The sequence below is a fragment of the Coenobita brevimanus genome, chromosome 8, assembly GCF_032717465.1.
Source record: "Coenobita brevimanus isolate Jiangsu-jjx chromosome 8, ASM3271746v2, whole genome shotgun sequence".
NCBI lineage: Eukaryota > Metazoa > Arthropoda > Malacostraca > Decapoda > Coenobitidae > Coenobita > Coenobita brevimanus.
Genome location: NC_136961.1, coordinates 39,664,576 through 39,680,016, shown reverse-complemented (window position 1 = coordinate 39,680,016; position 15,441 = coordinate 39,664,576). Strand labels below are relative to the sequence as shown.

Genomic DNA, 15,441 nt, shown 5'->3' with positions numbered 1-15,441 from the left:
GAACCCTGGAATACCTTTGGTTAGTGAATTATGTGGTCATGTGGACAGACGGTCTGGTCAGACATCAGCAGAATCTTCTGATTGCTACTGTACATACAATACATGGCACGGCTTTGTGTGTGTGTGTGTGTGTGTGTGTGTGTGTGTGTGTGTGTGTGTGTGTGTGTGTGTGTGTGTGTGTGTGTGTGTGTGTGTGTGTGTGTGCGTGCGTGCGTGTGTGTGTGTGTGTGTGTGTGTGTGTGTGTGTGTGTGTGTGTGTGTGTGTGTGTGTTCATCAAAATGAAAGAACTATTAAATATACTGCTTGATTTCCACGCTGATGTTACTTTAAGGTCGATTTGTGTCTATAAACTGCTTAGTGGATAATAATGTAGAAATACTCTGTCAGTGTATGACATGCTTATGGTTTCTGTAAGTTGGTTTATTACTTATTGCGTATGATTTATTTCAGAAAGCCGAGATGACTCCAGGACCTTTTTTCATGGGTTATGCACGAAGCAAGGTGCTAGACTACAGTTCATACTACATAAACTCCGTGTACCAGATTCTTGCAGCCCGTGGTCGTCCTAGAGTGGACCCGTGGGGCTTCCTGCTGCCTCTGTCACAATGGGTGTGGGCAGCTTTGATGACGGCGCTGCTGGCAGTGATCATTGTCATGTTGATCCTGCCTTCATGGCTTCCCCCAGACAGTAACCAGCCATCACGGATAGAGACCAACATCTTCAACTGTGTCCGGGTTCTTTTCCAGGAAGGTAAGTTTAGTGCTGTAAATGAGACACGAAAATATCACAGGCATTTATCTTTGCCGAATGAACTGTCCGTCATATTACATGAAGGTGAACCAGAGGAGAAAGTAAAGTATTCCTCTACGTTGTCAGATGTGCATTTCAAGGATTCATCAGAAATAGAGGTGATCTGCTGTCCTAGAGATTTGATAACAGCTGGTTTTGTGCATAAAAATTTACTATGGAAGGGTTAAGTGCATATAATCTGATCAGTTTTTGCATTCTGGTAGAATCTGGTCCAGTGCAGGGCTTACTGTATGGCTATGAGATGTGTCAGAGCAGGAGGGTTTGCAGTGTGCTAGTTTTCTATTACATCCTCTTCATGAAGTTTTAAAGAAGCCCCACTTGAGCTGCAATTGAGGGATCATTTCCTTGGAACACAGATTTGTTTCCGTGTCTGGTTGATTTCTAGTAGCTTCTGAACCTTTTGCTCTTCTTGACAGTATTGTGATACCAACTCTAACATATGAAAGTAAAGATTAGATGTTGTTGGAGTGACACAAGTCAAGAGTGAGAGCAGTGGAAAAAAGTTATTTGAGAGGAGCCTGTGGAGTAACATGGAGAGACAGATTGACAAATGAGGATGTGAAAAAGCATTGTGGTGTGGATGTGGATGTGATAGGAAGAGTTAGGAGTAACACACTGAGGTGGTTTGGCCATGTGGAGAGAATGGAGAGTGAGAGACTGACGAGGAGAGTGTATGTGAGTGAGGTGGAGGGGGAGAGGGGGAGGGGAAGGCCAAGGATGAGATGGAGGGATGGAGTAGAGAGGTATATGAGAAAGGGGTGTGTGAATTGGGAGCAGGGCAGTGAAATGGTGGGGGACAGGGTGACGTGGAGGCGATTTGTTTGTGGCCACCCCGTATGGGATTAAGGCGTCTGGCAGTAGGTAGACAGATAGACAGTGGGACCGAACCTGACTGCTTCACAGGGATTATAATTATGATATACGGGAAGAGTGAAGAGACGTAGGTTATATCGTGTCATGGGGCTTGCATATGTAATGTCTTTCGGGTGGTGTGATATGGGTTGCTGACTAATCTGAATGAACTACTTAGATAGGAGAATGATACTGACAATTCGAGAAGTTATTTTTTATTGAGGAAACATAAAAATTTCGTCATGATTATAATCCTGAAAAACGTATAAGGGGGAGTTTCTCGCCTATAAACAACTTTTGGAGATGCACATACGGTTATTCCAAAAATACTGTAGATTATAAGATACCCTTGGATAAAGGACCTAAAATCATAGGAGTGACTCTCCCTCCCCCTCATCTAAATAACAATGTCTGGCATTAACCAAAATAAAGCACTGAAGTGCACAACCGCTGAGTGGATGGACATCAGGCATCAGCAGCACGTGTACTAATTAACAGTGTTTTGAGGCTCTTTAGTTCCATTAAGAAAACTGTTATTTATATGAAGTATTGCCGGCTCACTGAACAAAACCTTCTTCTTTTGTAAATAGACATCAGGAGAACGACTGGTTGGTGGTGGTGGGAGCGTGTGGCACTGGGGGTGTGGATGATGATTATGTTAGTGATGACACAGAGCTACACCGGCAACCTCATGTCTCTCCTGGCCGTTAGACACATTGATCATCCCCACCAGAGTCTCGAAGATGTTCTCGACCACGGCGTGAAGATTATCATTGTTGAAAATACAAATCTTCTGCCATATTTCAGAGTGAGTACTGCTCATGCAGATAGTTACATAAAGTAGTAGAGCAGAATTACCAGTACTACTGTTACAACTACTACTACTTTTTTCTAGTAAATGGTAAGAGTTTTTATTTCAGTATGTAAACGTATATCTTCACATCTCGATCAGACGCTTGAATCGGGTGACATGTAATATTGAGAATGATTGTTTCCTTAAACAATTATATGATGAATATTTACAGGCTTCCCTTTTTAAGAGGTTTACCTCCTTCTCCCCAGCTTATTTTTAGCCTGTGTGGGATGATTTCATGCTGCAGGTTGTCAGAAACGCATTTCTAGTTATTAAACTAACCTCATCTGTCTCTGGGAAAGATACACAATGAAGGTAATGAAGTGTTTTTGGTGAGGGATGGGCACCATTTTCTGTGATGTGCATGGCAAAGTAATGCCATCTAAATACAATGTTGTTACGTCCCCGTCCCACACTGCCACAGGCTCCAACAGCAGTAGTACTGCACAGGAAAGACGTTGCCCAGTGAGTTGTTCTTCCAATTGTCAACCTTTAGGTGTACAGTACACAGGATCAGCTCAGGCGTTGTAAATAGACACTGGCTTCTTAAGTTCATGTCTTTATCTCCCAAGTAATTACACTTTATGCTTCCCAAATTCACTTCACTATTTTCACAAGCACTGGAGCTATACAAACTTTACTAACTGCAATCACACTTAATGCCTGACAACAACACTTCACTATTTTCACAAGTTCCGATGACATACAAACTTCAATAACTCTTCACATTTGCCAACAACACTTCACTCTTTTCACAAGTACCGAAAATATACAAACTTCACTGACACTGCACCGACACTCAAACTGAACTGAAAACCCCCACACAAGCCCGCATCACTTGAGAAACCCCTACCACAAACTGGAAGGGGCAACAGCTAACAGTTACCAACTAGGAGACATCGAAACATGCCAGAGTTCTCTTACATTACATAACACTGTAAATTATTTAGCATACAAATTTGAACTGAATTACGCAATTAAACAAACAAACACATAAACATCATAGAGATAAAGAGCATAAAAATTAATGCACAACCTACAAAATAACTACACTCACTAACAGAAGGAAAACTGGCAACTCTGACTCATAAAGGAGCTAGCTACAGTAAACATCGGGAATCAGCGAGAAGCTTCGAGACTCCCTAACTACCAAAACCTGCTTCTTAACACTACCCCCTCCCTAGTTCTTTGTTCTCCCTAGAAAACTACACAATATATACAAACATAAACCTTAATCCTAATGAAACACCTAACTGTACACAAAATTATCCTTCAACTTATCAGGTCTTCTTCTGTGCGGCTTCTGACGACGTCCTTACTCCTCCACACAGTCCACCCCTCCTGGAAGGTCTTGGTCTTCTTCTTGATTCACTTCTCCCAGGAATCTGTCACCATCCTCTTGCACTTCAGCTCCTTGGTCCTTCTCAACAACCTCGGCTGTAGAAGAGCACAATTCCTCGGAAACATCCCAGCTGTACTGTCCGGGCCCATGGTACTGCCACAGACAATTCATTTGTACCACCTTTGGGCAAGACTCCTTCCTCCCCAAATCCGATACTTTACGTCTGATAGGCGGTCCAACACAGTGTAAGGCCCATCCCATGGGCTCTGCAGCTCTGGTGACTGTCCTTTCTTTCGCTGAGGATTGTATGACCAAACTTGGTCACCATCCTTGAAGGTCACCTCACTTGTCTTGGCATCATACTTGCAGTTCATCACCTCTCCTGAAAAATTGAGGGCTCCTCACACTTGATGATGTACCTCATTCAGCCTTTCCTGAAGGAGCTTTGCATACCTGGAAGTGTCTGTAGGCAGCTCTTCACCAGGTGGTCTTCCAGTTAACATGTCAATGGGTAAGCTTAACTCGTGGCCCAACATCAGTTTTGCAGGAGTGTAGCCGCTAGACTCATGGAATGCAGACCGATATGCCATCAGCAATGCAGGAAATTTCTGGTCTCATTCTGTTTGTCCTATGCAGTACTTGGCCACTTCTTGTCCCACGGTCCAGTTCAACTTCTCCACCATCCTGTCCGACTGTGCCCTTAGTGTGGTCGTCCTGGTCTTCTCAATTCCCAATAACTTGCAGCACTCACGGAACACAACAGACTTGAAGTTTCTACCCTGGGGTAACTGTAACCCTTGTGGCATCCCAAAACGACAGAAAAACTGGTCAACCAACACCTGAGCGACAGTCACAGCCTCTTGATCGGGGATGGCATAGGCTTCTGGCCACTTTGGAAACTAGTCCATGGCAACACATACTCTGTATATCGGTTTCCTCTTTCAGTGAGTGGAAGAGGTCCAGCAATGTCCACCGTGACTCGTTCCATTGGTGCACCCACTTGGTACAGCTGAAGAAAGGCGTAACCACGTTTCTTGGGTCCTTTCTTGGCACAACATGCATCACAGGCCCGACACCACTCTTCAACATCCTAACACACGCCAGTCCAGTAGAACTGTCACAGCTAGCTTAGATTTTCTTCATTCCCTTATGCCCACTAGTGATCTGGTTATGGGACTCACCCAAGATCTTGGACCTCATCTTCTTTGGAATCACCAGATGCCAATACTTGCTGAGGCCATCACGTGCCTCCCACTGATGCTCCAGTAGTCCGTTGTTCAAACGATGAAGGTCCCACTGACTGCAATAGCTCTTGGTCGCAGGGCTTAACCTGGAAACTTTTTCCCAAGATGGTCGCACTGTACTCCGCTGCAGCCACCCTAGCACTGGTTGTAAATCTGCATCTTCCATCTACATCTTCTTCAGGTCTTCCTCATCTGATGCTGGCCCTGTCACTACAGTATGGCAGCATTTCTTCCTATGATTCCCATTCCTACTGCACTGCTTGTTGTCTATTCTTCTGTCTTCTCACACACTATTCACCAAGGTTCTCCTGCATTTCCTCAGTGGTGGGGCTTCTTGGGAAAAATTGGCTGGTATTTGCCTCTCATCACCAACTCTAACTAATTTACCCTCATCCTTCTCAATTGAACACTCGTAGCTGAAGTGTCCCACCTCCCCACATGTCCAACACCCGTTGGAATCGTGGGTTTCCTTGCACTGCTCCATTCTTGCTCCTTCTTCCATTGGTAACAATCTACCTTCTTGTGTCCCGGCTTCCCGCAGAACCAGCAACCTTCACCGGTATTCTCCTGTTCCCTCTTCCACTTGTAGCTGTCCTCTTTTCTGAGTTCTGGCTTTTCACAGTACCAACAACTTCCCTCAGATTTTTCTGTTTCACATACCTGCCCCTTTCTTGCCTTGAATCTTGCTCTTCGACCTGTCTGAAAAGTGGATGTACTGGACCTGACATAGGACTCAGACTCTAGAGCCCTGGCTAGTGCTTCTTGCATGCTTCTTGGTTGTGCCTGCTTCACATGCACTTTCAACTCTGCACTGTCAAGAGCATCAATGATCTGGTCCCTCAGAAAAATAGCCAACAGGTTAGGTGCTGCTCCAAGGTATGCCTTGTATGCCATACTCTCCAGGTCATGCGCAAGCTGAAGTAGGGATTCTCCTCGAGCCCATACATGGCTCCAGAATCTGCTCTGTAAACCTCAGTCTGGTACATTGTACTATATCTGTACTCCAGCACTTCTACATGGACTAATAACTGTTCCCCTCCATCACTGACATCTGGACCAGAATTTCCACAGCAGCACCCTCAAGGCTAGTAGCAAGCTGCACTGCCTTCTGCCTTTCATCCCAACAATTCTGATCCGCAAGTAACTCAAACTGTGCATGGTAAGCTTCCCAAGATACCCTACCATCAAATTCCTGAGGTTTCTTTTTAACTGGACCCCTATTATAGCGATGGACTTCACTGGTCTGGGGCCTAAAAACTGAGGCATCACAATTAAGTCCAGGACTTAAATCTCCTACATTATGATTAATCAACCCTGTAATGCTACCTTTAGATATCTGGGATCCATCAAGATTCACCATATGCTGTCCATTCTTTTCATATGTTCCCTGTACACTAACCTGAGGCTCAGCATTGCAATATTTCTCTACAGCCTCAATTTTCTCACTATTTATCTTCACATGGTCGACTGTATGTTTCAACTGGTTATCTACATGCTGTCTGCACTTCATCACTGTTCCCTCACTAATCTTTAGCTGGTTGTCTACATGCTGTCTGCACTGTCACTATTCCCTCGCTAATCTTTATTTTGTGCCTGTAAATGTCCACTTTGGGCCTGTAACTGTTCTTGGACTTCTTTCTTTAAAGCTTATAATAGCTTCACAATTGCAGCCGAGGACACCTCCTCCTGCCCAGCTGGGGCTCTTGTCTGCAAACCTTCTGTCTCCATGTCGAAAGTTAGACTCACTGCAGCCTTTAATAATCCACACTCCTGACACCAGTGTTACGTCCCCGTCCCCCACTGCCACAGGCTCCAACAGCTGTAGTACAGTACAGGAAGGATGTCGCTCAGTGAGTTGTTCTTCCAGTGGTCAGGCATTGTAAATAGACACTGGCTTCTTATGTTTACTGTCTTTATTTTCCAAGTAATTACAATTAATACTTTCCAACTTCACTACTGTTTTCACAAGCATTGGAGCTATAGAAACTTTAACTGCAATCACACTTAATGCTTGACAACACGATTACACTATTTTCACACTTTCCGATGATATACAAACATCAGTAACTCTTCACTATTTCCCAAAAACTCTTCACTGCTTTCACAAGTACTGAAAATATACAAACTTCACTGACACTCAACCTGAACTGAAAACTGTCTGACTTGAAATAGTCTCCCCCCATCCCCACACAAGCTTACATCACTCGAGACACCCCTACAACAAACTCGACGGAGCAACAGCTAACAGTTACTAACTAGGAGACATCAAATCATGCTAGAGTTCTTCTCCATTACATAACACTGTAAATTAATTAGCATACAAACTTAAACTGAAATAAACAATTTAACAAACAATCACATAAATTAAACATCATAGAGAAAAAGAGCACAAATATTAAGGAACAACTTATGAAATAACTATGCTCACTAACAGCATGACAACTGGCAACTCTGCCTCGTACCGGAGATAGCTACAGTAAACATCGGGAATCAGCGAGAAGCTTCGAGACTACCAAACTACCAAACCCCGCTTCTTAACACTGTTATCTTCAGTAGTTTGGTTTGGTTAGATGAAGTTAGTTCAAAATCTCAAAACCAGTTTCCGACAACCATTAAACTCTAATCAACCTGCACAGACAAACATAAGCTGGTTAAAAGGAGAAAACCGCCGAAGTAGAGGAGGCCATAGGGTAAATTATTGACCAGATTATTCATCTCTTGTAATGAGAAGGTAATAAAGATATCAACTAAACCTTGTAGTGTGAAACTATAACCTGATCTACACAGTATTGTCTGAAGATAGCAAGAATGAAGCAGTATCAAATATGTCACTGGACTGAAGGGGTTTTTATGACCTGCCTAATGTGGGTAGTAAGTGTAGTAACAAAAAATATTTCTTGTGGAAGGAAATGAAGGCCAGAGAGGATGGTGCGAGCAACAGGGATAAAGGCATAAATGGCTACCAATAGCGCAGTAAAATGGTTGAAGATGAACTTAGAATACTGGAAGTTAGGAAGAAAATGTCAGCCACGGTCTGTTTTCTCAAAGATCCTAACTAATTTTCTGCATAAGCAAGTCATTTTAGAAGTAAGTTTTTATCAGAAGTCTTAATGTTGTTTGTTTTTTCTCTGTAATTCCTTTAGTTGCTGCTACAATTGTACCCATTTTAGGAGAGACCCTTGCAGAAAAGAGGTTGAGGAGGGCATTATGAAACACATCTAAGTACAAGAAGTTCCAGAGTTTATTAAAATTGATTCTCCCTTTCCTTATATATATATATATATAAATATATATATATATATATATATATATATATATATATATATATATAAATATATATATATATATATATATATATATATATATATATATATATATATATATATATATATATATATTTTGGAGGCATACGAGGTCGAAAGCAGTGGCACATTTTCCATTATTAATTTCCGTATGTAGGGATTCTGTTTGCCATACAATTTTTCATTGGTCTTCAAGTTTCTTCAGGAGTTTCTCAAAAGGCAGCAACGTTTCAGAACTATCATCTTCCATCTACAGGCTGGAGAAGATGGTTCTTTTTCTTTCTTTTTTGAAATGGCCATCGCCCACAGTGAGGGGCATTTGGCCAAATAATATATGACTGCAACAATATAGCAGCTCATTACCAGCACTGCACAAGACAGCCTTTCTAAGGGGCCAAAAGTGGAGGCAACGTATGATAAAAGGCCCTTAGATCAGCCAGACACACCTTCTCCCCCGTGACAAACAAAATGAGTCGAATATCCTCACCTACAGGTAGGTCAGCAGCCCTGAGCAGATCATTGAGATTGGAGTAGATCATGGCTCCGAGCTGGTATGTCCGGGTGTGAGCATCGAGGGCCAGGAAGTGTCTGTAGGAGGATACGTCTAGCCGATCCTTGTGGTCCATAATTGGACAGCAAGATGGGTTGCCCTCCACTGCCGGAGGAGGGGAGGACTCTCTGACCTCCTCCTCAGCAGAGAAGCCAGTCGACGCATCTTCAGCCATATAGATGGAGTCTGAAGAGTCCTACCCCTCCTTGGTCACTGACAGTGGTTGGTGGATTTCGGCAGTAGTCTGTACCTTGGCCAGATCCGGATCCAAATCGGTGATCTATGGTACAGTCTGTCGGTTTAGGGAAGCATCCAGCCTCAGCTTCTTCCGTGGTGTTGTGCAGGGGGAAGCAGGTTGCAGCTGCCGGGCCCAATGCTCCTGATGGCAAGGAAGAGTGAACATCGTGGGCAAAGCACTCGTGGATGACAAGGTAAGGTAACCCGTTCTCATCAAAGATCTTAGGGAGAAGAATGTGCAAAGCACCCACGTCACCCCCACAAAAATCCTTCGCCATCGCGATGCACATCTCCATAATGGTGTTTATCTCCCCAGGACTCCTAGGATCCCTGGCCTTTCGTCCCCGGGCCGTAAGACGCTGCCGTGCATGGGCAGAACCCTGCACGGCCATGCCTGTCAGTCCAGTAACATCCTGAGCCTCAGGACCCTTGGGAGTCCCAGAGAGACAAAACTCCACCACCTCACTGTCACCGAGGGAGCTCTGGAAATACTGAGGGTTTGGTGCAATGACAGCCTGGCAGTGCATGAAAACATCAGCACCAGTATCCTGACGCTTGATGAAACCATACCCCCCCCTGAAGAACCAAAACACGGTTCCTTTGATCTTCTGGGCCACCAGAGACTGAGGTCTGCTAGTTGCCCTCCCCTCAATGGATCGCAGGCAGTAGCAGGAGATGCTTCCTCCATCGTGGCTTGATTTGCTCACCAGATGGTTCTGTCCTGGGTGGCTGCATATCTACGATTCAGATAAAGTAGGTGGAGACCGTTGGCAGAACTGATCAGCTAAGCTGATTGCTCAATGGTTGTCTTGTTTTTAGGTCAGTCTTTCTTTCTACTCCAGACAGACCATGTACCTCTTACGCTTTTGAAGAGGTATTATAAGAGGTACAGAATCTTTCTATTTCAGCATTCGCAGACAAATGCACAGTATTTGTGCACACTTGTTTATTATTACTGGTGACTTTAAATGATCTCCAACCATGGCCACAAATGACCTAGGAGTTTAACCTCACATAGGCTAGCCTGCGTCCGAACTGGAAGTCATGCGAATCTTCATGCCAAAAAACTGGGTTGCTGGGTCCAATCATTTGAGTGTGTATTACCAGCGACCTCAAATGACCGACCGATGACTTCAAATAACCTTAGAGGTCAATCTCACACAGCCCGTCTGAACTGGAGGTCATGTGAGTCTCCATGCCAAAAATTAGACTGCAGGGGTACCCAGAGTTGCCCAATCCAAAAAGGTGACCCCGAATGACCCAGATCTGAATTTTGATCCCCCTAAAATCATCCTTGGGCCATCCTGATTCAGAATATATATGGGTCTGAGGATCTCTGGCCCTTGCTTTGGGCGTGATTGAAGGACAAACAAACAACGAGACACGCACACACAAACACACACACACACACACACACACACACACACACACACACACACACACACACACACACACACACACATATATATATATATATATATATATATATATATATATATATATAACAATACATTAACCATCTAATCCTGTGTTGCCCCATGAGAAGAGTAGGAGCCCGGGTCTAGGCAAGCTGGTCCTGACATTTAAGATCAGAGAGACCAGCCTCACTCATCCCTGAGTGGCATTACGTGACCAATAAACCCCAAGCACCCCTTGGATGTATACCTACACAAACTCAATCCAGCTGGAGAGACTTAATTACCCACTAAACCACCTGGCGCCATAGTCTGGTTATATGGTTACTACTCAGCGAAGTAAATGGTTTCCTTGTGCGCAAGAAACCATTGGCTTGTCATTCAGTGTGGAGTCATCCGTAGACAGAAAGAAGAGAAAAGAAAGAAGGAAAAAAAGACAGAAGAAGAAGGTAGTAAAGAAGAAAGGAAGAGAGGAAAAGACAGTCACCCGATAGCACTACTACATTGAGTGAGTGGATGGTGATAGCCCCACCTAATCCCAATATATATATATATATATATATATATATATATATATATATATATATATATATATATATATATATATATATATATACCGATATATCTATCTCTATCTATATACCTAGGCTGCTTCCCCCAAGGAAAGGGAGGTATATATATATATATATATATATATATATATATATATATATATATATATATATATATATATATATATATATATACAATATAATAACAGAACAAAGGAAGGAAAATCAAATGAATAAAAAATAATAATTCATACACCGGATTACTGGCGTCCCCCATTCATAAAATATCTGTAACAGTTGGACTTGAACGGCTGTACGTTGAAGTTTGGGGGGAAACAACTTAGGAGAAGCTAGTTTCAGAGAGATGCAGTTCGAGGAAAAAAAAAGAATTCTGATAGGCAGAAGTTCTGCAAAATGGCTGTGTGGCATTCCAGTCATGAGCTCTACCAGATACCCGTGCAGCACGAGGGAAGGCATTGAGATGTGACACAATGGACACAACTTCGTCTGAGCATTTGCCATAAAACTATTTGTAAAACAATGCAAGGGAGACAACATTCCTTCTTACTTGTAGGGGAGGTAGTTTATTTATAATATCGGGGTTTTTAATAATCCCAACAGCATTGTTCTAATTTTTGTCTAGTTGTTTTAATTCAGCATCTCCACATCCATTCCACTAGGGTGAGCAACATTCAAGCTGAGAGTGCACATAATGTCATATACATTATTGCTAACTGCTCATCAGTGAAGAAGTTATGGACTCTGTATAATTGTCCAAGTTTCTTTGAGGCGGTTTTAGCAAGTGATCGGACATGATAGGTACAGATCAGGGCATTGTTAAGTAGGACACAGAATTTCAATACTTATGGAGATGGGAATATTAGTAGCATTGAAGGTAATAATTATACAAATCCGGTAGTATCTGTCTCTTAGTAAATTGTATATATTTGGTTTTAATAGCATTAAATGAGACAAGGTTGTTTTGTCCCCATTTATTGATCATAGATAGGTCTTGATTTATGGAGATGGCTATACTGAGTTGAGTGCTGGAGATTTTAGAATTTGTAAATGGATGTTTGAGTGTGAATGAACTGTGAAGTGTTGAGTCATTTGCATATGCATGGATGGGATTGTGGGTGACAGGTAGATCATTAATATGAACCAGGAACAGGGTTGGCGCCAGAACTGATCCCTGTGGCATGCCGGCCACATCATCTACTCTTATTTTCCTGTCACTGAGATATGAGGAAAGCAGAGGAAGGAAAGACGTCAGTCCATAGCAAGGGAGTTTGGACAGCAGGGAACGGTGCCACATTTTGTCAGAAGCTTTAGAAATATCAAGGGCTACTGCATGAGCTTCTCTATATTGGTCCATTAGATTGGTGGATGGTATGAGTCATGAGATCGAGTGTGACAATGGAGGATCTTTCGTGGCGAAAACCATATTGTCTATCACTTATTAAGTTGTTGGATTCAAGATGTTTAACCGTGTACTTATTGATTACAAATCCAAATACTTTACCAAGAGAAGATGATGACAGCCACTGGTCTGTAATCAGAGGGGTCAGAGGAACTTCCTTCCTTTAGAACTGGGTGGATATTGGCTTCTTTCCATGAATTAGGGAATGAAGAAGTACGTATGCATAGTCTGAATAATTTAGCTAGAACAGAGGCAAGTTCTGGGAAACACTTTTTCAGAATAAATGTTGGAATTCCATCTGGACTTGGAGCTTTGTTGGCTGGTAAATTGTCTAACATTGATTTTACGTATCTTGTCTGTATTTTAATTGGAACAACTTCGGAAGAGTCAAGTTCCGGCTGACTTCCTCCATGGTAGATTTTCTGACAAAAGTACTGGCAAAGATATTCGCTTTCCCACGCAGGTCATCTGTAATGTTGCCATCTGAAGATTTTAGTGGGGGAATGGATGATGACTTGTTAAAATTAGTATTGAAAGAATTGAGAGTTGACCAGAAACTATTCTATTTTCATTAGGATTGTTAAGTAGTTCTGATGCTTGATTTGGAAGAAAGTTTGATTTAAGGAGATTTTTTACAGGTTTTCCATGGTTTCTAGCAATTCTATATTGACAGAGTGATTCAGATGTTTTTTATTTTAAGTAAGAGTTATATGCTAATGACTTTTGGGCTGTTGCTCTGCCCCAGTTGTTATCAAACCATTTTGGAGAGTTCGATCTTTTAGTGAACTGTTGACTTGGTATGAATAAATCCATACAAGCTAGTACTAAGTCATTAATGTGGGACTGGGAAGAATTGACATCACTAGAGAAGAAAGACTGCTAAGGAATGTCAGCAAGATAATTTCTAAATCCATCCCTCTTTGCCACATCAAAGTGCCATTGGGTCACCCTGACAGGTTCAGAACGGGGAGGTTTGGGGGGCTAACTAATGAGGCTCTGATGAGATTGTGGTCAGAGGATATATATATATATATATATATATATATATATATATCATCATCATCATCAGCCGTTTGAGTATCCACTGCAGGACCGGCCTATCCCGACCGAAGTCGGGATGATACAGCCAATGTATCTCTACCAAGTGGCTTAGGCTGTCTAGTAGAGATTGAATGTAGGGTGAGAAGTGCTTGTAAGTGTAATTGTAGTGTTGGAGTGGCTTTGGATGTGTGTGTAGTCTGTGAACCAAGTGTAATCGGCCCGCGCAAGCCGACTGGGTGCAAGCATACATTATAGTAAGCGGCATAGGTTCAACCACAGCACCCCTTGTATCCGCCAATGCAGTACGTGGCCTGGTGAACACTCCCAAAGTTTATTACCCTGGCGGGGCGCGAACCCTGGTTCACCTGTGTACGAAACGCGCACTCTACCACTGTACCACCGAGGCTCCATATATATATATATATATATATATATATATATATATATATATATATATATATATATGTATATATATATATATATTATTGTTTTCGGACATATATATATGTATATCTGTATATATATATATATATATATATATATATATATATATATATATATATATATATATATATATATATATATATATATATATATATATATTGTTACATAGCCTATGATTTCATCATCCTTTGTGTAATTTTAACGCACAGTTGCTGCATGTTTGATCACGAGCGTGTTCTGCCTCAGTCCCCCCCTTCTACCGTTATAGTAGAGTAAGTCGACATCTCTGTTATACTTTGCGGGATTGTCATCTCTTTGTCCCCATGGCTTCATTTGCGCGTCCTTATTACAAGTTGTATCAAGCTCTCTTGGCCCCTATATAATGAGCTCAGTCTCTGCATCATTGCCACTTAGATCTGCTCCTCATTTTGTTCACATCTCTGTCCTCCCCTGTACAGATATTATTATTGTGAGTGCTCAAGAAATCTCCAAACATCTAGCAGCTGTGTGTAATTTGAGTATAACTGTTGTTGCATTTTTTCTTGTACTGTATAGCATAAGTTAAATTTGTAGGCCTAGTGAAGTTTTTGTAATTCATGTAAGGATCTTTATGTCCATCAGTTTTAATATTATTTTGTATCTGTAATAATTTATCTTACATTCACTGAGTATTATCTGGTATCTCATTTTATCAGGGCTGACTTAGATAAATTTACTCATGCTAATTTCGTGTTAATAGAGGCTATTGCAGTTAACCATATATTCAACCTGTTTTTGCCATTACATTATCCTTATGAGTCCTGAATGTTTTGTTGTTAGTTTGAGCATTAAACTTTAACTTGTAATTTTACCTAACTCTTTTGTTTTGAACCTGGAACTTTACGGGACAGTAGTGATTTTTAGCATTCTCACTTAAAGTGTACATTATCTTTCTCTGTTCCGTAACATAAATTTGGCGACCTCATATCAGGATATTCAGGATATTATCATAAGGATATTGCTTGATATTTTGTGACTGTTACTTATTCATGATGTCTACTATTACTACACTTGATGAAGCCAAAGATTTTTTGTCAAATGTGCAAACAGTGTGTGATATAGAAAACAGAACAAAGAATGAACTTAAGCTTGTTGCTCAACAATTGGGAATTGCAGTTCACTCTCATCATTCTAAAGATCAAATTGTTGGCATGATTAATAAAAAGCTTGTTTAATGTAACTCCTCCAAATGAGCAAACGCAGATTGAATTAGCTAAGTTACAGCTAGCCCTGCAGGAGGCTCGTGTGAAGGAAGCTGAATTTCAAGCACGTGCTAAGGAGGCTGAGTCTCAGGCTAAGGAGGCGGAATCTCAGGCTCGTATTGAAGAGGCACAGGTAC

At 41.8% G+C, this 15,441-nt stretch overlaps 1 protein-coding gene across 1 annotated transcript in view; it reads left to right on the top strand.

Moving 5' to 3' along the window:
• The window catches only part of LOC145407679 (glutamate receptor ionotropic, delta-2-like), a 100,107-nt gene that overhangs the window by 73,657 nt on the left and 11,009 nt on the right, over nucleotides 1-15,441 (top strand). The window contains exons 4-5 of the mRNA XM_080278550.1: nucleotides 452-752; nucleotides 2,255-2,472. Coding sequence (XP_080134676.1) covers nucleotides 452-752; nucleotides 2,255-2,472 — 519 coding nt within the window. The remainder of the gene's footprint in view (nucleotides 1-451; nucleotides 753-2,254; nucleotides 2,473-15,441) is intronic.